The 23,179-nt window shown below is 34.1% G+C and overlaps 1 protein-coding gene across 1 annotated transcript in view; it reads right to left on the minus strand.

The window, feature by feature from the left end:
• Positions 1-23,179, minus strand: part of LOC108682382 (glycine receptor subunit alpha-2) — a 69,843-nt gene that overhangs the window by 8,015 nt on the left and 38,649 nt on the right. Inside the window, exons 4-6 of the mRNA XM_018171537.2 lie at positions 21,131-21,354; positions 18,271-18,353; positions 7,980-8,114 (exon numbers count right to left, since the gene is read on the minus strand). Coding sequence (XP_018027026.2) covers positions 7,980-8,114; positions 18,271-18,353; positions 21,131-21,354 — 442 coding nt within the window. The remainder of the gene's footprint in view (positions 1-7,979; positions 8,115-18,270; positions 18,354-21,130; positions 21,355-23,179) is intronic.

The following is a 23,179-nucleotide window of genomic DNA, read 5'->3' on the forward strand; positions in this document are numbered from 1 at the left end:
CTTTTATCATAGTTTTAAATTAGGTAATTCTAAACCTGACAAAAAAATTACATGCATCATATTGCGATTATTTGCAACTAAATTAATTCAAATATAATATGGGTTTTAATACAAGGAATTCAATATATGAATCAAGATGAATTTAATAAAAACATCGTATTCCCTTCTGAATTCGTTATTTTCTTTAATAACTCATGGTAAAATGATCCCGACTGAATTGACGCACATTTTAACATTTTCAACGGACCAAGCAAGTGCCTTACACTGCTTATCAACTGCTAAATTTACTTATCAGCTGTCAATATTATCTGTTTTCTAAACTTCTACCATCAATTCCAACATTTTCTTCTTTCGCAAAATTTTCTCCGCAAATCCGAACTTCGATAATTTTTTGTTACAAGAGATCAGCGAGTTTGGTCGTTAGTAGAGATTTAAAAGTTAGGACTCGAACTCGGAACTCCCGGTGTTCTGCGCATTTATATATTTAGGCTTCGCAGAATCCATGGATATAGTAGGTATTTTATACTCTTATTTACCATTGCAAGCTTTTTTTTCTACGCTTCACTCCATTCGCGTGACGGGTGTATGATTGGAATCACTCCAAGAATTATTTTGATAGTTTTTAAGCGTTTTACAAAGTTATTGCAATTTATTTGTTTATACTTAAATATTAGAGATGAATTATATTTATAACTTAATGTCACTTGAACCGCCTATCATATGAATTTATTCTACATGTACGCATGTTTTTTGTCAATTAAATGGCTTATCGGAGGATGTTAATTAACAGGTGCGCATACTATTTTTACGTCATTAAAACGGCTTGTTAGAGGATACATTGAATAACAGCTGCGCAATTTAATTTAATGACATTATATTAGCTTGTAAAAAGACATCGTTTCCATTGTGGCGCGAAAGTCGCCATCATATTTTATTCGCCATATTTTTATTCGAGACACACGTGTAATTTTCTTAAGTGAAAGCATGAGTTTAAGTTTAGAAATATTACTTGTGTAGTAATTTTTTAATTAAATGTAAAATGAACGTTCACACCTGGTGTATGAAAACTAAAACTACCAATAAAGGAAAAACAAGGATCGTTAATCTAAATAAGTGTTGGCAAATTGGGAAAAATTTACAGCTTATCACGATTTTTTATCTATTTTACAGGCAAATAATTTAACATTGCGCGTTTGAAACAAATTTAAAAAGATGGATATTGTCATTTCACTGATCGTAGAGTGGTACTATATTTTTTCTTGTATGCAAATAACTGTGAGAGTAAGTATCCGTGATTATATCTTATCATAAAATTTTTTTTTGAACCGAAATTTCATTAGACTACTTCGGAGGGATTTTCGGCATGTGGTCCTCTACCTCTAGAAAAGTCTTAACGAATCCTAAGTGGTGCAATGGGGGAAGCAAATGTATAAGTAATAATTTTTTTTTCAGAAATCTCCCTTGGAAATTCTATACAGACGAGGGAAAAAAATGCGCAATTTGATTTCGAATAAAGAACAAACTGCAACTTCAAAAACGAGTTCACTTTCTTCCAAAATTCAATCTAAAAGCAACCAAATGGAATGCGACATGGCCTTAAACTGTCCAGGTGCAGAGAGACACGATGGAGAACTTTTAATAGTAAAACTAAACCAACGTTGCCTGACCGAGAATAACGTATTTTGAAAGTTGAGTAAAGAGAACGAATCTTAGTTCCGTTGGGGTTACGACAAAGTTACCGCCAAAATTCCAAAAAACTGCACCTTGAACTTTGTAATATTTTTCTCCCTAGCGTTTAGAACTACGAAATACGAAGCAAGTAACGGACATGATTAGTAAAGGGATTGCTAAGTAACGGGCATGGAATTAAGTAAATGAATACAAACTACGAATACGAACAGTACGTAAAGGAATACAAACAAACTACGCAATCAAACTACGCAACGTATTATCGACATAACTGAAATTTTGTTCAAAAAAGAAATCAAACATCAAGATAGATTTCGAGCATGGAATCAAGTGTAATTCAAAGTTATAATCTTAATTCAAAAGGAGGAAAAAATAAATTCACGAGGAATAGTTCATTTTGTATCCTTCATTTAACCATCACGAGTATGTAGTGAAAAGAATTGAAACAAAAGCGGTAAATTCCATAATTTTATTAAGGATGAGTGATTGCAAGCACTTGTTTGTTACGCTTGATCTCATGTTGGACTTCAAGATTGTGACAGACTCCAACGACTGCAATCAAGCAACGTGGAAAAATAATCAATCAATGAAGCTAGAATTCGACCTTTTCTCAACTAGAGTTCAAACATTACTTCATGCTAAAATTTAACCTTTACTGTCTTTGTGAATGCAGTTATATTTACTTTCTAAAGGTCGGTTCTATTTTGATAGTGATTTTGTGCGTGTTAAAAGGGGTGGGACTTGAGAATAAGACTGCTTCATTGTCGTAAATCTAATCCTAAGGAACATTACAGCAATTCGATCAAATGAAACGCCGTTCGCCATTCATTAGTTAATTGAATTTGCATGCAAGTGGGGCGATTCTGAGGGTTAAAGCCACACAAAGACTTGTTCCGATTGAGGCGGCAGTAGAACTTTATTGGATTAGGTCGCCGTGCTGCTTTTGATCATTCGGTGTTGTGGTTTGGTGATGGATGCGTGGTGGTTCAAGTGAGATGTGAATTTTGCTTTCAACTTGGATGGCTAAATTTAAATAATTCGTGATTTTTTGTTCGTTAATAAGTGTATTCATAATAAATTTACGTGTTTTTGTTTCAATAATTAGCTTTATTGCTATGCTTCTCTGATATGTCATTTCCAGTATATTAGACCCCTATTTTGACATTTATTTTTGACCCCTACTTTTTATCCATTAAGAAATAGTCATGTCTATAATATATATTAAAAATAGTCATGTCATGAAATAGTCATGTTTTAATATATATTAAAAAACATATATTTTAAAAAACATTTTAAAAACATATATATTGAAAATATTAAACTTTTTCCAAACTCAACCAGATAGGATGAAAGGGATTGAATTCAGTGTATATATTCTTTATATTAGGCGTCCAGCTAGCGAGTTCTAGTGATTTTAGATTGTTTATTCACATCTGGAATGGACAATATTTGTACAGTCATTGTTCCCCAGCGAAGAAGCAATAGCGGTTAATCCGATCTTGCATGATGCCGAGAAGCACGCGTTGCTCAGTGTGTTGTGCACTGATAAACCTAATGTTGCTGCTGAGCAAAATCTATTAGATTTCTGGATAGAGTCCTTTGTTAGAAGTGCGCTCGCACCCTCGATTCCATCGGTATTTTTCATAGCAAGAAACAAGCTATATACTAAATCACGTCCAATTGTTGTCCAATATACACAAGAAAATCGAATCTCCTTATTTTTTTGGTACTTGACGTTGGGAATTTAGTTGGCCGGAATTGATAACCTGATAAATTAAAGATTTATTTAATTTTTTTTTCGTTGAACTATCAAATAATTTATTAAACATTAAATAAAATTATTCATTTTTTCGTCGAAATTACATTAAGTTTTGAGATTGCGGATGAATGCAGATTTTTTACCATCGTTGAAAATGCTCTCTTTACATTGTTGTTTGAATAATACTGATTGAAAATATCGCTGAAGGTAACATAGCATGGTGCCGATGCACAGAGAAATCTCTAAACACGTCCATTTCCGAACATTGGCGTTCCAAAAGCCCATTGCGGTGGGGAAGCCCATTGCGGTGGGGAGTTCACAATGTAATCAAGCAGATGAAAAAGTTCTCGCTCGACAACTCGCCGGAACGCAGACAACTGAAGTTTAACAGTGTTTTAAACTCGAGTTTATAGTTTTAATATGAACGGAATAATTGTGTAATATTATTCTAGGTCAAAAAAGTATTCATATAAAGAAATAAATTCGTGATTTTTCAAGCGTGTTGAGAGCACGCAATAAAATGAGGGAGTGCAATTACGCATGAAAGCTGAATAAATATACGGGAATTTCTTATTAAGTTCTTGTTTTGAATGGAACTGCAGGCTTTAAAACTTTAATCTATCATGGTTTTTAATCCAGGTATTAGTGTAACACACTGAGGCAATTACAAAATGCTGTACATCAATTATATTTATTTACAGTTTTTATTTATTGATATATATATGTGTAAATATAATATTATTTATATGTATATTAATTATATTATAATTATTATATATATTTTTATTTAAATTAATAAATATATTTTATTAATTTGAGGTTTAAAAACTTCCTGTTTCACTTCATTTACAGAAAAGAAGTAAACCGTATGTGTTAAATTAAAATAAAATTTGAAGAAAAATCTTGAATGCGCATGCCTAAATCCTGTCTCTTATACACATCTAGATGTGTATAAGAGACAGANCTCACTTGTGTTGAACAATTTAGTTGAGACGTTCCCTCTCACCACTCACTTGTGTTGAACAATTTAGTTGAGACGTTCCCTCTCACCACTCACTTGTGTTGAACAATTTAGTTGAGACGTTCCCTCTCACCACTCACTTGTGTTGAACAATTTAGTTGAGACGTTCCCTCTCACCACTCACTTGTGTTGAACAATTTAGTTGAGACGTTCCCTCTCACCACTCACTTGTGCTGAACAATTTAGTTGAGACGTTCCCTCTCACCACTCACTTGTGCTGAACAATTTAGTTGAGACGTTCCCTCTCACCACTCACTTGTGTTGAACAATTTAGTTGAGACGTTCCTCTCACCACTCACTTGTGTTGAACAATTTAGTTGAGACGTAGTCTCTCACCACTCACTTGTGTTGAATAATATGGAATCAAATGTAAATCAATGTTACTATTTTGATTCAAAAAGGAGAAAAAATTAAATTCATGTGGAATAGTTCATTTTGTGTCTTTCACTTAACCATCACGAGTAAGTAGTGAAAAGTATTAAAACAAAAGCAGTAAATTCCATTATTTGGTTGACTATGAGTGATTGCAAGCTCCTCTTTGTTACGCGTGCTCTCATGTTGAAATTCAAGATTGTGACAAACTCCAACGACTGCAAGCAAGCAACGCTGCAAAATAATCAATCAATGAAGCTCAGAGTTCAAACATTACTTCATGCTAGAGTTCAACCTTTACTGTCCGATTGAACGCATTTATCTATACGTTCTAAAGGGCAGGTTCTATTTTGACAGTAATTTTATGCGTATTAGAAGGGGGGGAATTGAGAATAAGATTACTTTATTGTCGTAAATCTAATGCTAAGGAAGCCAACATTAAAGCTTCCATCAAATGAAACGCCGTTCGCCATTCATTAGTTAATTGAATTTGCATGCAAGTGGGACGATTCTGAGGGTTAAAGCCACACAAAGACTTGTTCCGATTGAGGCGGCAGTGGAACTTTATTGGATTAGGTCGCCGGGCTGCATTTGATCATTCGGTATTGTGGTTTGGTGATGGATGCATGGTGGATCAAGTGAAATGCGAATTTTGTTTTCAACTTGGATGGATAAATTTAAATAACTCGCGATTTCTAGTTCGATAATAAATCATTTCGGGTTATAATTTATTATTTTTTTGTTTAAATAATTAGCTTTGTTGCTGTGCTTCTCTGAAATGTCATTTCCAGTACATTAAACTCTTAATAGGCATTTTTAAAGCATATTCCTATACGTATTAGAAACATTAAACTTATTCCACACTCAGCAGATATGGTAAAAAGGACTGAATTCAATGTATGTTTTCTTCATATTAGGCGTCCAGTTAACGAGTTCTTATGATTTTAGGTTATTTATTTACAGCTGAAATGGACAATATTTGTATGGTCATTGTTCCGCGGCGAAGAAGCAATAGCGGTTAATCCGATCTTGATGCTGAGAAGCACGCGTTGCTCAGCGTGTTGTGCGCTGATAAACCTAATGTTGCTGCTGAGCGAAATATATTAGATTTCTGGATAGAGTCCTTTGTTAGAAGTGCGCTCGGACCAGCGCTTCTATTGGTATTTTTCATAGCAAGAAACAAGCTATTTCCCAAAACACGGCCAATTGTTGTCCAATATACAGGAAAATCGAATCTTCTACTTTTTAAGTACTTTACGTTGGGAATTTAGTTGGCCGATATTGATAACCGGATGAAGAGAAGATTGATACTTGATTGTTAACCGGAAGTTGAAGATTTTTTGATTTATATAATTTTTTCGTCGAAATAAAGCGTATTAAGTTTCAAGAGTGCGGATGAATGTAGATTTTGTTGTCATTGTTGAAAATTTTCGCTTAACATTGTTGCTTGAATAATACTAATTGAGAATATCGTTGGAGGGAACATAGCGTGGTGCCGATGCACAGAGCAATCTCTAAACACGTCCATTTCCGAACATTGCTGTTTCAAAAGCCCGATTGCGGTGGGGAGCTCACAATGTAATCAAGCAGATGAACAAGTTCTCGCTCGGCAACTCGCAGGAACGCAGGCAACTGAAGTTTAACAGTGTTTAAACTCGAGTTTCTAGTTACAATATGAACAGAATAATTGTGTAATATTATTGTGGGTAGATAAAGTTTTCATGTAGAGGAATAAATTCATGTTTTTCGATCGTGTTGAGAGCGCGCAATAAAATGAGAGTGCAATTACGCATGAAAACCGAATAAATATACATGGATTTCTCATCAAGTTCTTATAACTGAATGAAACTGTTGACTTTAAAGTTTAAAACTTTGAACATATCATGGTCTTATATCCAAGAATAAGTGTAACACACAGAGGCAATGATAAAATGCTGTACATCAATTATATATATTTAATTTTTTTATTTACTGACATATATGTATTTATTATATTATTTATGTGTATATTAATTATATTATAATTATTATTTACATATTTTGATTTAAATAAATAAATAAATTTTATTCTTTATTAGTTTCAAAATTTTTTGTTTCACGTAATTTTTTTCCGGAAAAAAGTAAAGCCTATATGTTAAATAAATTAAAATAAACTTTGAAGAAAAATCTTGAATGCGCATACCTAAGTCCGTAGACTTTGTGACATGTTCCATCGTAATAAGTCAAGGCGTGAATCTCTACTGATGTTAGTTAGATGATTTACGGACAGGATTATACTTATATACGAAATATGAAAAAATTAATATTCATATTGATGGTTGTAATTATGGTATATTCATAATGTATTGATTTATGAATTTTTTGCGATAATATTTTTTCATCGAGGGAAAATAATTTCTTTTTTCGTCTTTCATTTTTAAATAATAACCCAAGCATCAGGATCATAAATTTCTGCCATTTGTGACAATAAATATAAGTTCTGCCCATCATCAATATACGAGAAAATTTTCATTTTTAATTTGCGAGATGACTTGCCATGACTATATATGCGCGTCTCAAGCTTAATAATGTCTGTCTCTTATANCATACACTCCATGCCCTTGTTGGACAGGCATGTCGCTGTCTCTTATACACATCTAGATGTGTATAAGAGACAGGTTGAGAGTTTCCCTCTCACCACTCACCAGTGCAGAACAAGTCACTTAAGAGTTTCCCTCTCACCACTCACCTGTACAGAACAAGTCACTTAAAAGTTTCCCTCTCACGACTCACCTGTACAGAACAAGTCAGTTGAGACTTTCCCTCTCACCACTCACCAGTACAGAACAAGTCACTTAAAAGTTTCCCTCTCACGACTCACCTGTACAGAACAAGTCAGTTGAGAGTTTCCCTCTCACCACTCACCAGTACAGAACAAGTCACTTAAAAGTTTCCCTCTCACCACTCACTTGTACAGAACCAGTTAGTTAAGATGTTTCCCTCTCACCACTCACCGTTGTGGGACAAGTCACTTGAGAGTTCCCCACTCACCACTCATCTATGTTTAACAAGTTAGTATAGAGGTTTCCCCTCGTAATTCACAGCTGAAAACCAAGTTAGTTTAGCCTTAAAGCTTCCCTCTTCACCACCCCCAATCACCGATGTGGAAGGATTCCTGGCAGATCGAATCGACGATATTGGTGATCTCGAATTGCGGCATCCGTAGGTCCCGGTACATCTTGATAGGATCGTCCTTCTTCCAGCGCAGGTCTAGCTCCTTCATTGTCTTCGAAACTGGAACGACAAGGAAGTGAGTTTAGTCAGAGAGTAATTAGTAAATTTACATTTTATGAGTTGTATTCATTGTTACTGATTGTTGGAAGAAAGTAGTCAACTCAATACAGAATATCGCGGATACAATATTTAAATAAATACAGAATTATTTATACAGTGTTACTGAATACAATAATACAATACACAAATTAGTATACAATACATAAATTAGTATCGAATTGTTTATAAGGCTTCACTGTACGTCTTATATAATGGGTAAGTAAATACAGAATTGTTTGTATGACATTACTGAACAGATGAATACCTTGCGTCGAAAAGTTTCCACAAAGTAATGATGAATTTCAGATTAATCAAGAAATAATCTTTATATTTTCACCTGGGTATTACAGAACATATCACAATCAGTACTTGATTTATGGCATATTATACTATGTTATATATTTTTATTATAATTTGATATCGTGATACATTCAATTAATCTGATGTTTTCATCTTTTGATTAGCTTATCTAAAAGTGAATTTACAACATAAATGCAATTCTGCTCATTATCAGCTCGTATTTTGAAGTGGATAAAAAATATCAATGCCAGCATCTGATGGACGAGTCTTTATCCTCCTTGAGAAGGATTTCAGGGCACCAAATATCCTCAGGATCGAGCAGCACATCCATCAAAGTCTCGACCTGCTCTACCATCGATCCCAGAAAATATAACTTTGCTTTACGGATCATTAACGGTTGTATTACGTTGCATTTTAATCCCACTAGACTCGTTCTATACTCATACTCGATAAATTTTTAGTGCATTTTCTCATTTATGGAAAAAATGCAATATTGTGCTTGCCATGTCGGTCTGTCTGTCCGTCTGTCCATCCGTCTGTCTGTCCGTCTGTCCGTCCGTGACTTCACGTTTTCGTCGACGAGAAAATGCGCTCTCTGTCACTCACTGCAGTGGGTACCTACTGAGTTATATTTTTGCAACATTAAATACATGAGAATCCGATAAATACATGAGAATGGTAAAGGGGGATTAGAATTTTTTTTTATTCCATTCAAGTTGGGAAAAATCAATTCGTTTCCAGAGATAGTTCCAGAATTTTCTTTAATAAAAAAATTGTCAACATGCTTGTTAGTTTCTCAAGTTGTACATCGATAGAATTATAAAAACAATCTAGATTGAGCTTACGAACGAAGTTTTAACGTTAAAATCAATCATTTTATATTAAATTTAATTAGAACATACATAATTTTTTATTCAATCGGTATATTTGGACTTAACAATGCAAGAAACATGCAATTAGTAGGAAAGAAAGTTGTAAAGTATATTTTTTATGGATATGAATTCATATACTATATCTTTTAGTGTATTTTTTCATGAATATGGATTGTCATCATAAAAAAATTATAGTTCATATTAATATATTAATTGACAGTTGAACTCAGTCTTTTTGTGGCTTTTTCTCATTTATGGAAAAAAAGGCGCTATTGTGCTCGCCATGTCCGTCCGTCCGTCTGTCTGTCCATCTGTCCGTGACCACAATTTCGTCGACGAGAAAATACGCTCTTTGTCACTCATTACTACTGAGTACTGAGTTATATTTTTTCCATCAGGGTTAGAATGCTTTTACGTTTCATTGATCAATTTTCTTTGCCATTGACTTCTATTTTCCTCAGTCACAAACCGTGGCCAAGCATGGTCATATAATTGTTCTAGGATGCTCTCTCAGAGCCCTTCGAAAGGAGTGAAGCTGTCCATGGATATCGTGTCTCAATTGCCATTATAAGGAAACAAACTATATGCATATTAAATATAAACCGACTGTTACTTAAGACGGCATATTTTCTTAATGTAAATTAATCTAGCTTCACGATTTACTATTATCTAAATATTTAGCAATATTTCAATAAAATAATCGGATTCAAAGCTGCCGTATTGTAAAATTCAATGGCAAACGATATCAGTGAACCGTATTTTTTCGATTACTGCGCTTTAGCCATTCCATATCATCAATTTTTTAAAGGTCGTAAGCTTTTCATTGACAGTTGAATAAAAGACCCTCAAAGAATGAGCGTTTCAAGGTGGATGCTCTTTGAATTAATGTCTCGCAGCTGGAAGTGATATTTCCCTGAGGTCTCTTTAGACCCTTTCACTTTGATCAGATTTCGACACCATGTATATTTTCGTATGAATTAAAGTTATTAAATTGCGAGTCGCTTTGATTTCGCTTGACTGAAATCAATGGTTTGCTCTACTGGTGAAATCTAAGTAATGTATTTTGTTCGGTAGTGTTCTACTAATGAAACTTGAAGTTATCCTTTTTAAAGTGGAAACAATACTTATTTCATAAAAAGTTACTAAACCAAATTTACAAACATTTTTTACAATTAATTGATGAAACCTATGTTATTATATTATATCAAGTTAAATAAATTATATTATATTATATTATATTATATTATATCATATTCACGTCATTTGAGTTAACAAGAGTCGCCGAATTGTTTAGGAAAAGTTTTTGCATTTGAATAGAGAAACGTCGCTCATTTGCTAGCACCACACACATCATAATTCGTTGATTTATTTCTCCGAACTTCAATCGATTGAATTAGGCCAGATTTTTAATGATATCGTCCATCGGGTACTTCTTTTATTGAAATTTATAATTCGGTAAATAGTTACTCGCAATGGTTCGTTACATTGGTTACAAAACAGTAACACTTATGAGTATTTGTAGCCTGTTATTAGTGAATATTGTATGGATATCTATGGATGGTACCAATATAACAAATTAAATTATTTTCAAGTTTACAAGGTACAATAATAATTCATCTTTCACAGATTTTTTGAATAAAAAAAACAAATAAACTATCTTTCTAATTTGATCCTATTGATGAAACCTATGTTATTATATTATATCAAGTTAAATAAATTATATTATATTATATTATATTATATTATATTATATTATATTATATTATATTACATCATATTCACGTCATTTGAATTAGCAAAGGTCGCCGGATTGTGTAGGAAAAGATTTTACATTTGAATAGAGAAATGTCGCTCATTTGCTAGCACCACACACATCGTAATTCGGGGATTTATTTCTCCATACTTTAATCGATTAAATTGGGCCCTGAATTTTAATCATATCGTCCATCGTGTACTTCTTTTATTGAAATTTATAGTTCGGTAAATATTTACTCGCAATGGTTCGTTACATTGGTTACAAAACAGTAACACTTATGAGTATTTGTAGCCTGTTATTGGTGAATATTGTATGGATATCTATGGGAGGTACCAATCTCACAATTTAAATTATTTTTAAGTTTACAAGGTACAATAAAAAATCATCTTTCACAAATTTTTTTAAGAAAAAAACAAATAAACTATCTTTCTAATTTGATCCTTTATTATTTCCGAGTGTCTGCACACGAGGCAGGCGATGTAAGCCGGACATGCCTCCATTCCGGCAAATGACGTTGAAACAACGTTGATTTGGGAGTTAATTTATTGTAAATACGTTGAATTAATGTTATTTTTACGTCAGATGTCTGGTAAATCGGACGCTTACACGAACAGCCAGATAATATTAGAGTTTGTTTGCTTACATACACCGTGTCTTAGGTTGTAATAAAAATCTCGAACTGATTTGTAATTCCGACTCCGAAATTATTAATGGTGTCCAGGCGGGCAATAATCAGGCTCCTTCCTATTCTGATAATTTTTGCCTTGAAGCTCGAGATTAATTAAGAGGGCTTGATATTTTTTATTAAGGTCCCAAAAATTGACTCTCATATATTACAGCGTAACACAGTTTGGGTGAAAATTCTTTTCCAAAAATTAAATATCACAACAATAACGGTTTGCAGTATAAATTATATTTGCAAACATACTGTAATTTCAGTCGTACAGTTAATTGCTTAGACAGTCACTACCTGCCAACAATTATTAGTCTAGTTAAGATCCATAACTGTGTTTTTATGAGAAAAGTATACAAGCTGTTTGTTCAACGGTTTAAAATGTTTATCTGAAGTTTATTGTAGTCGAAGAAAATCTGCCGTCACTTTATTTTCTAAACGGAAGGCCGTTGGAACTAGAAAGCTAAAAGGCTTGTAAGGACATTCTGGATCTCAACTTTTTCAAAGGAAGCTCCATTTTAACGAAGATGTTTACGTCCTGAGTTCTGTTCTTCGATCTATAAACTTTTCTGGTCCCTGCACTGATGTTTTTCCTTGTTATATATATAATATTGGTACCTGAAATGAAATTTTTTTATCCATTTAGAAAAAAGAATTATTTATGTGGATTATTTATGAATTATGGAGGCGGAGCATCAGCTTGACCGTGGACTACGAAGTCCTAAACTCATCATAAGGTCATGTACATTGTGGTCTTGCTATGGGCGACAAAATTGGTAGGAACTTCTGTATGTCATTATTTCGTGTGCCTTTCACTCTATAGCGTGCCTTTCACTCTAAATCATAAACTGCTACATCATGGGCAGTCTTTGTGCTACTTTCAAAATATATTTAATAAAAAGGGTTTATATTTATAGAATAGTCAAAACACTGCTGAATGTTTTGACGCTATTGTTCATATATGAAATCTAAATTGAAGCGAAGTTACCATGGTTCGTTTCGAAATAAGAAAGCGAGCGTCATGCATTCAATTGCAGAAAGCGACAACATAAAACCAATCACGGAGAATATAGCAACCTAAAACAAATCACGATTTTTCCCGGAGAATATATAAGAAAACGAACCAATCAAAATTTTTCCTGGAGAATATATAAGAAAACGATTGTTTCTTGAATTCTTATATGCCGGCCAAGGCTCCACGACAGCCTGTTCAGCATCTGGCGCCATGTGACTGATGCGAGGTCAGCAGCCGGCGCCCATGGTTGAGACTAGACCAAACATGCCATAGATTCCATTAAAATATGTAGTTATGTATAAATATGTAGTAATATATAGGTACAAATGATTCTGGAACCTGAAGTAATCTGAAAAAGTTGTAGAAAAATACACTTATGCAGTTATATTTCATGGTCGGAACCTCTGACAAACATCAGTCATGTAGCAAAACGTTGTATTAGTTAATTAAACTAGAATTACAGTGCAGAAACGAACATACTTACGAAGTGAGCTCGTAAGATTCTTTAAGCTATAATCCGTCAGTTACCTCGAGAGAATTTACATTCAATAAATATTTGAAACATAATTAGGCAATAATATTTAACCATAATTGCAAACGACTGCGCTGAAAAATCACGAAGCATATGTCAATAAGTTAAAAAATAACCATGAAAGTTAAGAATACTTGAATCTGGCAGACAAGGCATTGTCAGCCGTATTGATATCTAGTTAAAAAAAAAACAAGTACATGTAGAGAGAAATTTAAAGCTTCAATTTAAGAAGTAATTTTCTTCGGGCGCTAAAAATTATATTTTTGGTTAATATTTGAACTACCAATTATAACCATCAACACGTACTTCTAATATCAACATCGAGTTTCGCGCGTTGGGAAAAGCTCACACGTTTACATAAGTGTTCCGTTTACTTATGCGAGAATTAGAGCAGCGAATTCATCAATAGAAATGCTGATTTTGTAACTAATTTGTTCGAATAAATTTTGGCACGAAGTTTATTGCGTTGACACGAATGTTGGTATCTCGCTTTATGGCGGAATTTTTTGCTGTTTTGATCAATGTTATGGAAATGCCTATAGGTCATTGAATATTAATATGGTTTTATTCATATCGTCTTATTTCTAGTCATCTGTTAAATCTCATTAATCGAGAGGTCAGTCGTAAGCGTGAAACTTAACTATCTACACTTTATGTATCAGCGGTAAAAATTTTCCATAATACTTTTCATTTATTAAATTTTTGCTATGTAATGCTATGTAGGTACTATGTAACAACACTCGCCTTCTGAAATTGTTACAGTTTTATGAAAGCGAACATGCTTAGCAGCAAGACGTGTTTGCTATTATCGTGTGCGACCGCATGGTTCGAAACCACGCTCATTTAAGATTAATAAATATTTTAGTTGGCTCATACTTTTATTATTAATCTTATTGTTTCAACATTTCTACGATAATTCGTTAATTTGCATGCAATCTTCATAATTTTTTCAACGTTTAATTTTTTCGTTTATATCGCCAATTTTGTTATCGTGTCTTGTGAATGGAAGTTTATTCAAAACTTCTACACTATCATTGCTCGTGGGTTGGCTTCTTGATGGCATATCTATAGTCCAATTAATGTGGATATGTACTACTTCACGAAAAATGCACCTAAAATAATATATGCATATGAAACAATTCAATGAGCGTTAAATTTTATTTTTAAACGATCGTATTCTGCAATCGACGTCTTGTGGATTTAACAGAACCTCGTCCAAAGTCCCTTTTAAAAATAGACGCAACAAACTTTTGCTGTGAAAACCGAAGGAACACAAATTTTTCGCTCAATTAGAGTTAAATGTAACTACGTAAATTCTAAATGTAATTGGACTTACATTTCTCTTCCAACCTTCAATCAGAGTTCAATGTAACCACGTAAATTCTAAACGTAATTGTACTTATATTTTTCTTTTTTTCTTCCAACCTGGCCTCAGCCCACGTGGCTTTTAGAAGCATCGTGATTGCCTAACAAAGCTTCAAACTTAGAAAATCCTTCAATATCCCACTGCGTAAAACATAGTGCATACGCGCTCGAATAATAATAATAATAATAATGCTAACGTTAATAATATTAATAATAATATTGCTATTAATAATTCTCGAGTCGTATTCAAAATACCTGTATACTTTTATTGTGTACTCTACAATCCTGAATTTCAGATCATTTTGAGATTCTAGTAATCCGGAAGATATTCAGTTGCGGAGAATATTGTGTCAACCAAATTTTATTATGTGGAAAATAATGAACATGCGTACGTACAAAATGCATGTAGATGTATGCAAGATGGATGAACATGCGAGATATAAGTGAATAAAACATGCAGGAAATGCAAGAATAATTAAATAATTATGAATGAGTGATTTTAAGGAAAATGTCTGTCAGTTGGAAAAATAATGCATAACTTCATGTGTGATTGATATCCGATTTATAGAAATAGGTGGGAAATATTTGGAAAACAGCATGGAAATGTGTAGTAAATTCTAAGGAAAGTTTGTGAAGGGTTCGTAAAGCGTGAGGAAATTAGCGAAAATATTACAAATTTCAATTGAACTCTGTCAGCAACGGAAAAAATCGGAATACCTATGGAAGTGCGTGAAAAATCTCTGGAAAATTTTTGGAATTGCAGATGAAAATGGATCAACACCGTATGATGCATGCTGAAAGTCTCGAAAATGAATGGAAATATACAAAATTGAGAAAAACTAAATCAAAATGAAGTAAAATGTTAGGAATCGTAAGGTTCGTTCTTATTAAATCGTGACAATATCATCACCCCAGGGAACCCGATAGCTTACGAGTCGTATCCATGTTACCAATGCAATGTTCGAACGAGCAAAAATTGCGAATATAAAATAGATTCGAATCCATGTTCTTTATTCATTGACATTAAAATCTCACAAACTAATCATTTATTCGCCAGGAACACGTTCGGTCAATCGTCTCGCCATACAAGCAAACATCGTGATTATAAAATAGATTTGTTCTTTATTCATTGACATTAAAACCTCATAAACTTTTCATTTATTTGTCAGGAGCACGTTCGGTCAATCGCCTCGCGATATCAACTACAAAAAATTACAGCAAGGAAATCTTCTCAATGTGTTTACCCTGAACGCCTCCTATAGCATCGACAGTTTAATGATCAGCCCTGCAATCGGGAAAATATATTGATTTTTCCTTCAGTCAGTCCAGAGCAAATCTTGCTAGATTGCTGCGTTGCAAGGCACGAAGTTTATTGCCTTTCGTGTGGAGCCTCAGCGACAATTCGTTGTGCGTAAGCCAGTTGAGCTGCCTGTCTCGAACTCATTCGTACCTTTTTCGTGACGATTTTTGTCGTTCTTCTATTCAAGGCATTGAGTGTATCGGTTTTTGGGATTGATGATCGCATTTTTTAAATTGCGTAGCGACATTCTGATGTTTTTGATCTTTTTTTAGACGTTAATATATTTCTTTTCTTCATGGGCTAAAAAAATTATAATAAGTAAAAAATAAATATCATTTTCTGAATAAATAAAAAATAGTATGAGAACGTTTAGCTACGTTGTATGTATTCAAATAATTCGGACTAAGTGCAACGAATAATATTTCAAGGTCTGTGAACTGAAAATACTGGAAATGAAATTAACAGAACTTGACTTTATTTTTTTGGCCATGCAGAAGGCTTAATTGTATTTTTTATTTAAGACTCAAGCATAATTCGTAATAATTTTAAATCTTCATTTGTTGTTTACATTCTTTAAACCTGCAACATAGAAGCGCCCAGGATCCACGATGAGTACAAGAAACAAAGTGTAAATTTTAGCTTGAATATCAGTTTAATTTTCTGTTTACTTTATGGTTAAACAGAGAATTGCTATAAATTTCAACTTAAAAACAGCGTTAAATAAGTAAATTCAACCCAAATAAAAACAATAAACGAATTATTATTTGCCACGAGTTGTTACCATGTGCCATAATAGGCGAGCATCAAATCAATTACGATAATAATTGTCCCTAACCTTCACTTTATCGTTCGAGATGCTGAAGCTCTTTGTCGTCCATAATATTATGGAACCTTAATTGGTTAAGAATGGATTAACAATTGAAAATAAGTTATATGAATGCTTTCAAAAATATTTATACCATGTCTTATTACTTTAACTTTGCCGTTTCCTGTAATGGAGCTTCCAATTACAATTAAGGAACCCTCTTTTACAGCTCAATAAAACATATTTTTTTCTGTCTGGAATAAGTCGGATATCGAGAAATCTTGAAGAAGATGTTAATGAATTTATTCTATGAATAAACAGTAATATGAGGTTGTACATAATGGAAGTTGTATCTTGTAATCTTGAGGGGTTATCTTGTTGGCCAATTCTGCCAGCATTGTGTTCATTTTCCTATTCTCGCAGCTATTCTTAAGTGATATACGAAATGAATAACCCGTTATAACTTAGGCCGGAAACTGAATTTCAAGCGAGATGAGGTTCATTCAAGAGCCCTTATCATCAGATGATATTAAAAATTCTAACTTACTCTTTCCAAAGCCGAAAGAATTTGCAAGATTTATATGGTTTATAATTGTCTGCAAGGTCTCATGTCTTCTTTTGTGCAACCTACACTAAAATAAAAATTTCCCTTTATTTGCCTGATATAATCATAAACCTGTTATGCCTCCTGAAATCATCAACCTTAACCAACCTCTGAAATTCATACATTTCATTGTGAATGAATTCTTTAGCCGGCGATTCTCATAGCATTTGCTCTAAAATGTTTACCTCTATTGAGGCATCTGTTTCTTTCAGCGACATATTTATCGCAAACACCGTAGTATCTATTACTCGAGTGTTTCGTGGGGTGCCATCGAAAGATGTTGGCTGGACGTGTGATCAGAGTTCTTCTATTTGTGCTCACTCTGCTTTAAAAAGCTCCTTTTTAGCACATTTTCTCATTTATGGAAAAAATGCACTATTGTGCTCGCTATGTCCGTCTGTATGTCCGTCCGTCCGTCTGTCTGTCCGTCTGTCCGTCTGTCTGTCCGTCCGTGACTTCACGTTTTCGTCGACGAGAGAATGCGCGCTCTGTCACTCACTGCAGTGAGTACTGAGTTATATTTTTTCTCTCCATTTGCCTAACTAATTAGTTCCAGACTCTGGATTTACACATATAGACTCCTAAACCGGTTGTAATTGTTATATTTGCACGCATTAAATTTCTATTTGATATTCTGGAGCTACTCACTCGGGAAAACTAGCAGGGAAACTGAAAAGTTGGATTTAAATTAGTTCAGAAATTACTTTGTCTGGCATAGCGGAAGCTCAAAACGTTTAAAAAATGCAGGGAATCAATATACTGTTTCATTTATTATAGAGAATTTATTTTAATTTATATATTATTATTATTCCCTTCATCACGAGAACTTAATTTAGTTCATTATTATTGTTCGCCATAAATTAAGGGATTAAAAAAAATTAAAATCGGTACTCACAACTGGCGACTTCCATTGTGCAAATTTGCGAGTCGAAAGGAAACTTGGAGAGATCCAACATACAGGAGAACAGTAGCTTCAACCTGCAAGAAAAATATGAACAATTGTTAATTAAATTGGACCGAATTTTGTGATGTAGGTTTATTTATTCACTTAACACAGTAGTATATCACTTACATGTAAGTAATATCGTTATAAGTTTAGGTTTATAGCTTGAGTTATAATACTTATATCAGTTATATGTAAGCTAAGCGAGTTTGCAGTCATCAGGTTTGGGATGAACGGTATTGTGATATTTAAAATGAGAAAAAGCTTCTTATTATCAGTTATCCAATTGCCGGCCTGGAAAACTGATTTCATTTTTGCATAAACTCCTCATAAAACGAACAGCATAACGGACGTGAAATTCGTGTCATGAACACTTTGCTAGCAAACGGATCTTTACCCCTCATTATTAGATAAGCCTTATGAATCTACTCTTAAATGTTTATATATATTTTTCAAAATAATTTTCATTGAAACGTTTATTCTTAATTGCAAAATTCAAATATACCAATGTATGCTTACAGAATCCATATGCTGTTGGACAATGTATAAGTAAATTAAAATGAGCTCGATTGTCATCCTGCACCGCATGCTTCAAAAAATATAACTCAGTACTCACTGCAGTGAGTGACACAGAGCGCATTTTCTCGTCGACGAAAACTTGAAGTCACGGACAGACAGACAGACGGACGGACATCGCTAGCACAATAGTGCATTTTTTCATAATGAGAAAATGCGCTAAGAAGATCCTCTAAAAATTTCGCGAGGTATTCAGTAAAAGTTGAACATGACTTCGATATTCTTCAGAGTTAAAATGAGACAATTTTGCGATGTCGATCAACGTGTCGGAATAAAAAAATGCGCTTAAAAATTATTTTTTAAAGACCACACTTCTAGAAAGGCCTATGTTTCCGATGTTACAAATGTACAATGAATTACTATTTCAATTTTTAAATATTAAAAAGAAATTTCATTTTTTAATATATATAAAATGTAAATATTTTTAATGTGACTTTACGCAAGTGTGCAAAACTTCAAAGAAGTGAAGTTAGAGATCAGTGATGTAATAAAAAATAAACATCGATTCATATGTTTTTATCGATTGTATGAGCCCCAATTAAATTTCTTGCGTTGAGCTCTCAATTTGATGCCTCTTAAATTTATGGTGAAAGCACAAAATGAGAAATGACAGTCCTTGCCATACTGCCATACACTCCATGCCCTTGTTGGACAGGCATGTCGTTGTCATATACTCCACGGAGTCTAAATGCCTCATTTCGTTCCTCGCTCGCTGTCACGATGCTGGACGTGATTTCACCGGCCACCACATGGCGGCTGAAGGCCGCACATAATGCTCCTATAATTTTTATAAGAGAGCAGTGTAAATGTCAGATTGTGTTCATTAGACTTTACGCGACACTTACGAGGTCCTTATTCCTGATTGAATTACACTGGAAATGTTAGCAGACTGTGAGGAATGTAGTGAGGAGAGACTTTTATTTTCATCCGGTCTTTTGTTGTTAAATGTTATTCTGATTAAGGGATGACATAATCTAGATTATTTAAAACATACCAGGACACTCACGTTCAGCAAGTTTGAAAGTCAGTAGAATGTTTACTCTCAATGTGCTTGTTAATATGTGAAGACGAGAAAAAAATGGATGAAATAATATTTGCACTTTTATCATGAAGTGCTTCATGGACTGTTGCGATTCCCTTTATTTAATAATTTAAACACATAATTCACGGAACCATGCGTGTCGGTTGGTAAATTGATGACAAATAATACACTGAAATAATATTTCGCTTGCCCAAGGTTTAGTTTCATGCCATAAATTCTGAATATTTAAATGTATTAGGCTTTGTGAATTTTAAACTGAGAATTTTATACATTACAAATTTATATAATGAGAGAAATATATTCCCCCTGAGAGGCCTGATATCAGGCTTGAAATTCAGGCGGTTGGCATTTGTTGCCGGTGCGATGACAGTGGAATTATAAAGCATTACATAGGCTCCCACAAGATTAGGGATGAATTGCGATTGGTTTCTGTGAAATTCGGCCTCTTCATTGGCTGCCACTACCATGCAGACCGCGGGCTCATGGAGTTCCTCTACCCAAATTCACGTGTAATAATTCAATCACAGCAAGAGGTTTCTATGAAAGCCCTTTTAATCCTAGACATCGGCCAGACCAATATGAAATTCAATCATCTAACCATTTTATATGATATTAAGTGAGTATATCGAAACTATAGGAAAATAACTTTAACTTAGAATTTTTTGATTTTCATGTGAGTAATTTATTCATGCATACCAAAAACAAATAATTTAATTTAAGTATTTCTTAAACAAGTACATACAGTATATACGATATTTTTCGAACGTGCGAAGTTGAAACACACTTTTGATCAGGAGGTTTTTAGTGAGTTCTAAAAACACACAATTTTCAACTTTCTGGACCAATTGGGACCTTAACTGAAATGGTCTCCTTAACTGATAACATGAAGGAAAACAAGTGACGTGGCTTATCTTCAATGAACATGCTCTGATATACTGTATAAAGATACTCATTGGCAGTGCATTTCACCTTCTATATCATAAGATTAACCACGAATCTTCAAAATTTAATTAACCACGACAAGATATTTGGAACGAGGTCACACAAAAAAATATTGATAATTAGCAAGGCTTGCACAGGTTAATTTTTGTCGAAAATACCTCATGACGTTCTGGAGCTAAGATGGGCAATGGACTAGAGCCAGAATAGACTAATACGCTATCAGTCTTAAATTATTAATTCACATAAACTCACCTGAGCATGTAAAGGATCTCGCCGTGCGGGTTGATCCTGACGAGCACGTTAGGCACGGTCACGAACTGAAACTCTGCGTGCTTGGCGTTGGGGAAATACACTTCAGGCTTCCAGATCGCCTTCACCAGCTTAGGGTCGTTCAGGTCCAGCGGCTGGACGAGATCTTCGTGCTTCAGTCGCGCATCGTACCACGTCTGCCGCAGGTACAAGTCCACTTGGTAGTCCTGAGAAAAATAATATATAAATGGACAACGTATCTAAGTATTAATATTATCACTCTGCTTAAATCGCAATTTCACAAGGAATTTACAAGCAAAGAAAACTCCAAGCAAATTCACCAGATCGATATTGAAAACGTTTTGGAGTCCAGCTCCATCACGTTTTCAATACCGATTTAGTGAATTTGCTTGGCGTTTTCTTTGCTTATAAATTCCTTGGACAATTTATAGTTGATTAATGTGAACCTAGATTTTTTCAATGTGAACCTAGATTTTTCCAATGTGAATCTGGATTTTTGATTTGTGAAACATTCGTGTGGAGGAACTTGTCCGATCATTGGTAGTGCAAAATTTTCCTCTTTGCATGGGTAGTGCGGTGCATCAATTTTTGAATTGCTCGAATGAGTGTTAATGGACGGGGTTTTTTTCACTAAAAGATTCGCAATAGTCAGGTGGCCTGCAAATTCAAAAGTGGGGCAGTGTGTGAGGTTTTCATTCTCGATGAAAAAGGGTTGCCAGTATATTTATACCATTCTTAAGGTGGTTTAAGCAAATAAAATTTGTTGATGATGATGCGCTCTGCCGAGCGCTGCGCTGGTTTAGACAGCATAGCATCGTTACTGAAAATTTAAAACTATAAAAAATAAATGGTAAAGTTTCAGTAAAAAATCACAGGTCGCACTGATCGAGCAAAATAGGTTTTGATAACGGGGAAGTGTCGAACCTCTTCTTCACTGGGAAAGTGGATACCGAAAGAAATGGTCGAAGAAGAGACCAAGGGACACAGTCTGTTGGTTAATAGAAAAGTGGAGTCGAAGATGTACTAGCATTCAATTTTATATTTGCCAAGTATCCACTTATCAGTGCATGCGTTTCCCTTTTTCTTGTCACGTAATACAGAGAGATAAAAAATTTCTTGATAATTTTTTTGCAAGTTTATTTTTAAGGATAAATCCAATTAATTTCAAATCAATACCTGAAATTTGAAGGTGCAAAAAAAATATCTCAATCATTAAGTCCCATTTCATTGTCTTAGATGATATTTTTGTCGAATAGGTGTTCAGTAGCATGAATAATTAGTGTTTAATGTTTACCAAGTGTGATGCATTTCAATTTTTTTATTGTAGAGACTTTCAAGACAAATGAAATTTAAAAAGGAAAATAGAGCACGAGCCTTATCATACTGGTGGCTGTACAGCACTCAGAGAAATGAGCGAAACTTTGTTCAAATATCGATGCACTCTCGGCGCCTATGCCGGTCATCCGGACACAGCAAGAAAGTGTATTAGTGCTACGTCCGCTCGTTTCTCGTGATTTGGGAAGAAAATGTTTTACTATTTTTAAAATATGACCCTTCGTGGTTAAAGTTCATATGTCAAGCTCTTGTCGCGTTTCATGGCTAACCAGTTCAGATGTCAAGCACTTCAAGACGATAATTGGCACTGAACTCATTTAAAACGTCAGTTGTTGTGATTCTGGGGAAGTTTGGGTTTAATAACTGCTACTTCAGTTTTCAATTCCCCGATCTCAACCGATCGTTAATTTCACAAAATACAATTTTTTACTTGGGAAGTAATCACATGGTGGATAGCAATTTTTTAATGGCGCTCTGTTTTTAATAAGAAAATACTGAAAAAAGTAAATGAAAAATACTTGATAAACATATGTGAAGAAGGTATAAAAAATATCACGTGAACTCATCAAGCAAACTTAACGGCATTCACGAAAATCATTCATCAATGATAATGCCATAAATAATGGAACTGGCCGAGGTACTAACGGGCGTACAACTCTCAATGTAACTGTTTGCAAAACATCCCTGGCAATTCCG

The sequence above is a fragment of the Hyalella azteca genome, unplaced genomic scaffold (genome assembly GCF_000764305.2).
Source record: "Hyalella azteca isolate HAZT.00-mixed unplaced genomic scaffold, Hazt_2.0.2 contig6892, whole genome shotgun sequence".
Lineage (NCBI taxonomy): Eukaryota > Metazoa > Arthropoda > Malacostraca > Amphipoda > Hyalellidae > Hyalella > Hyalella azteca.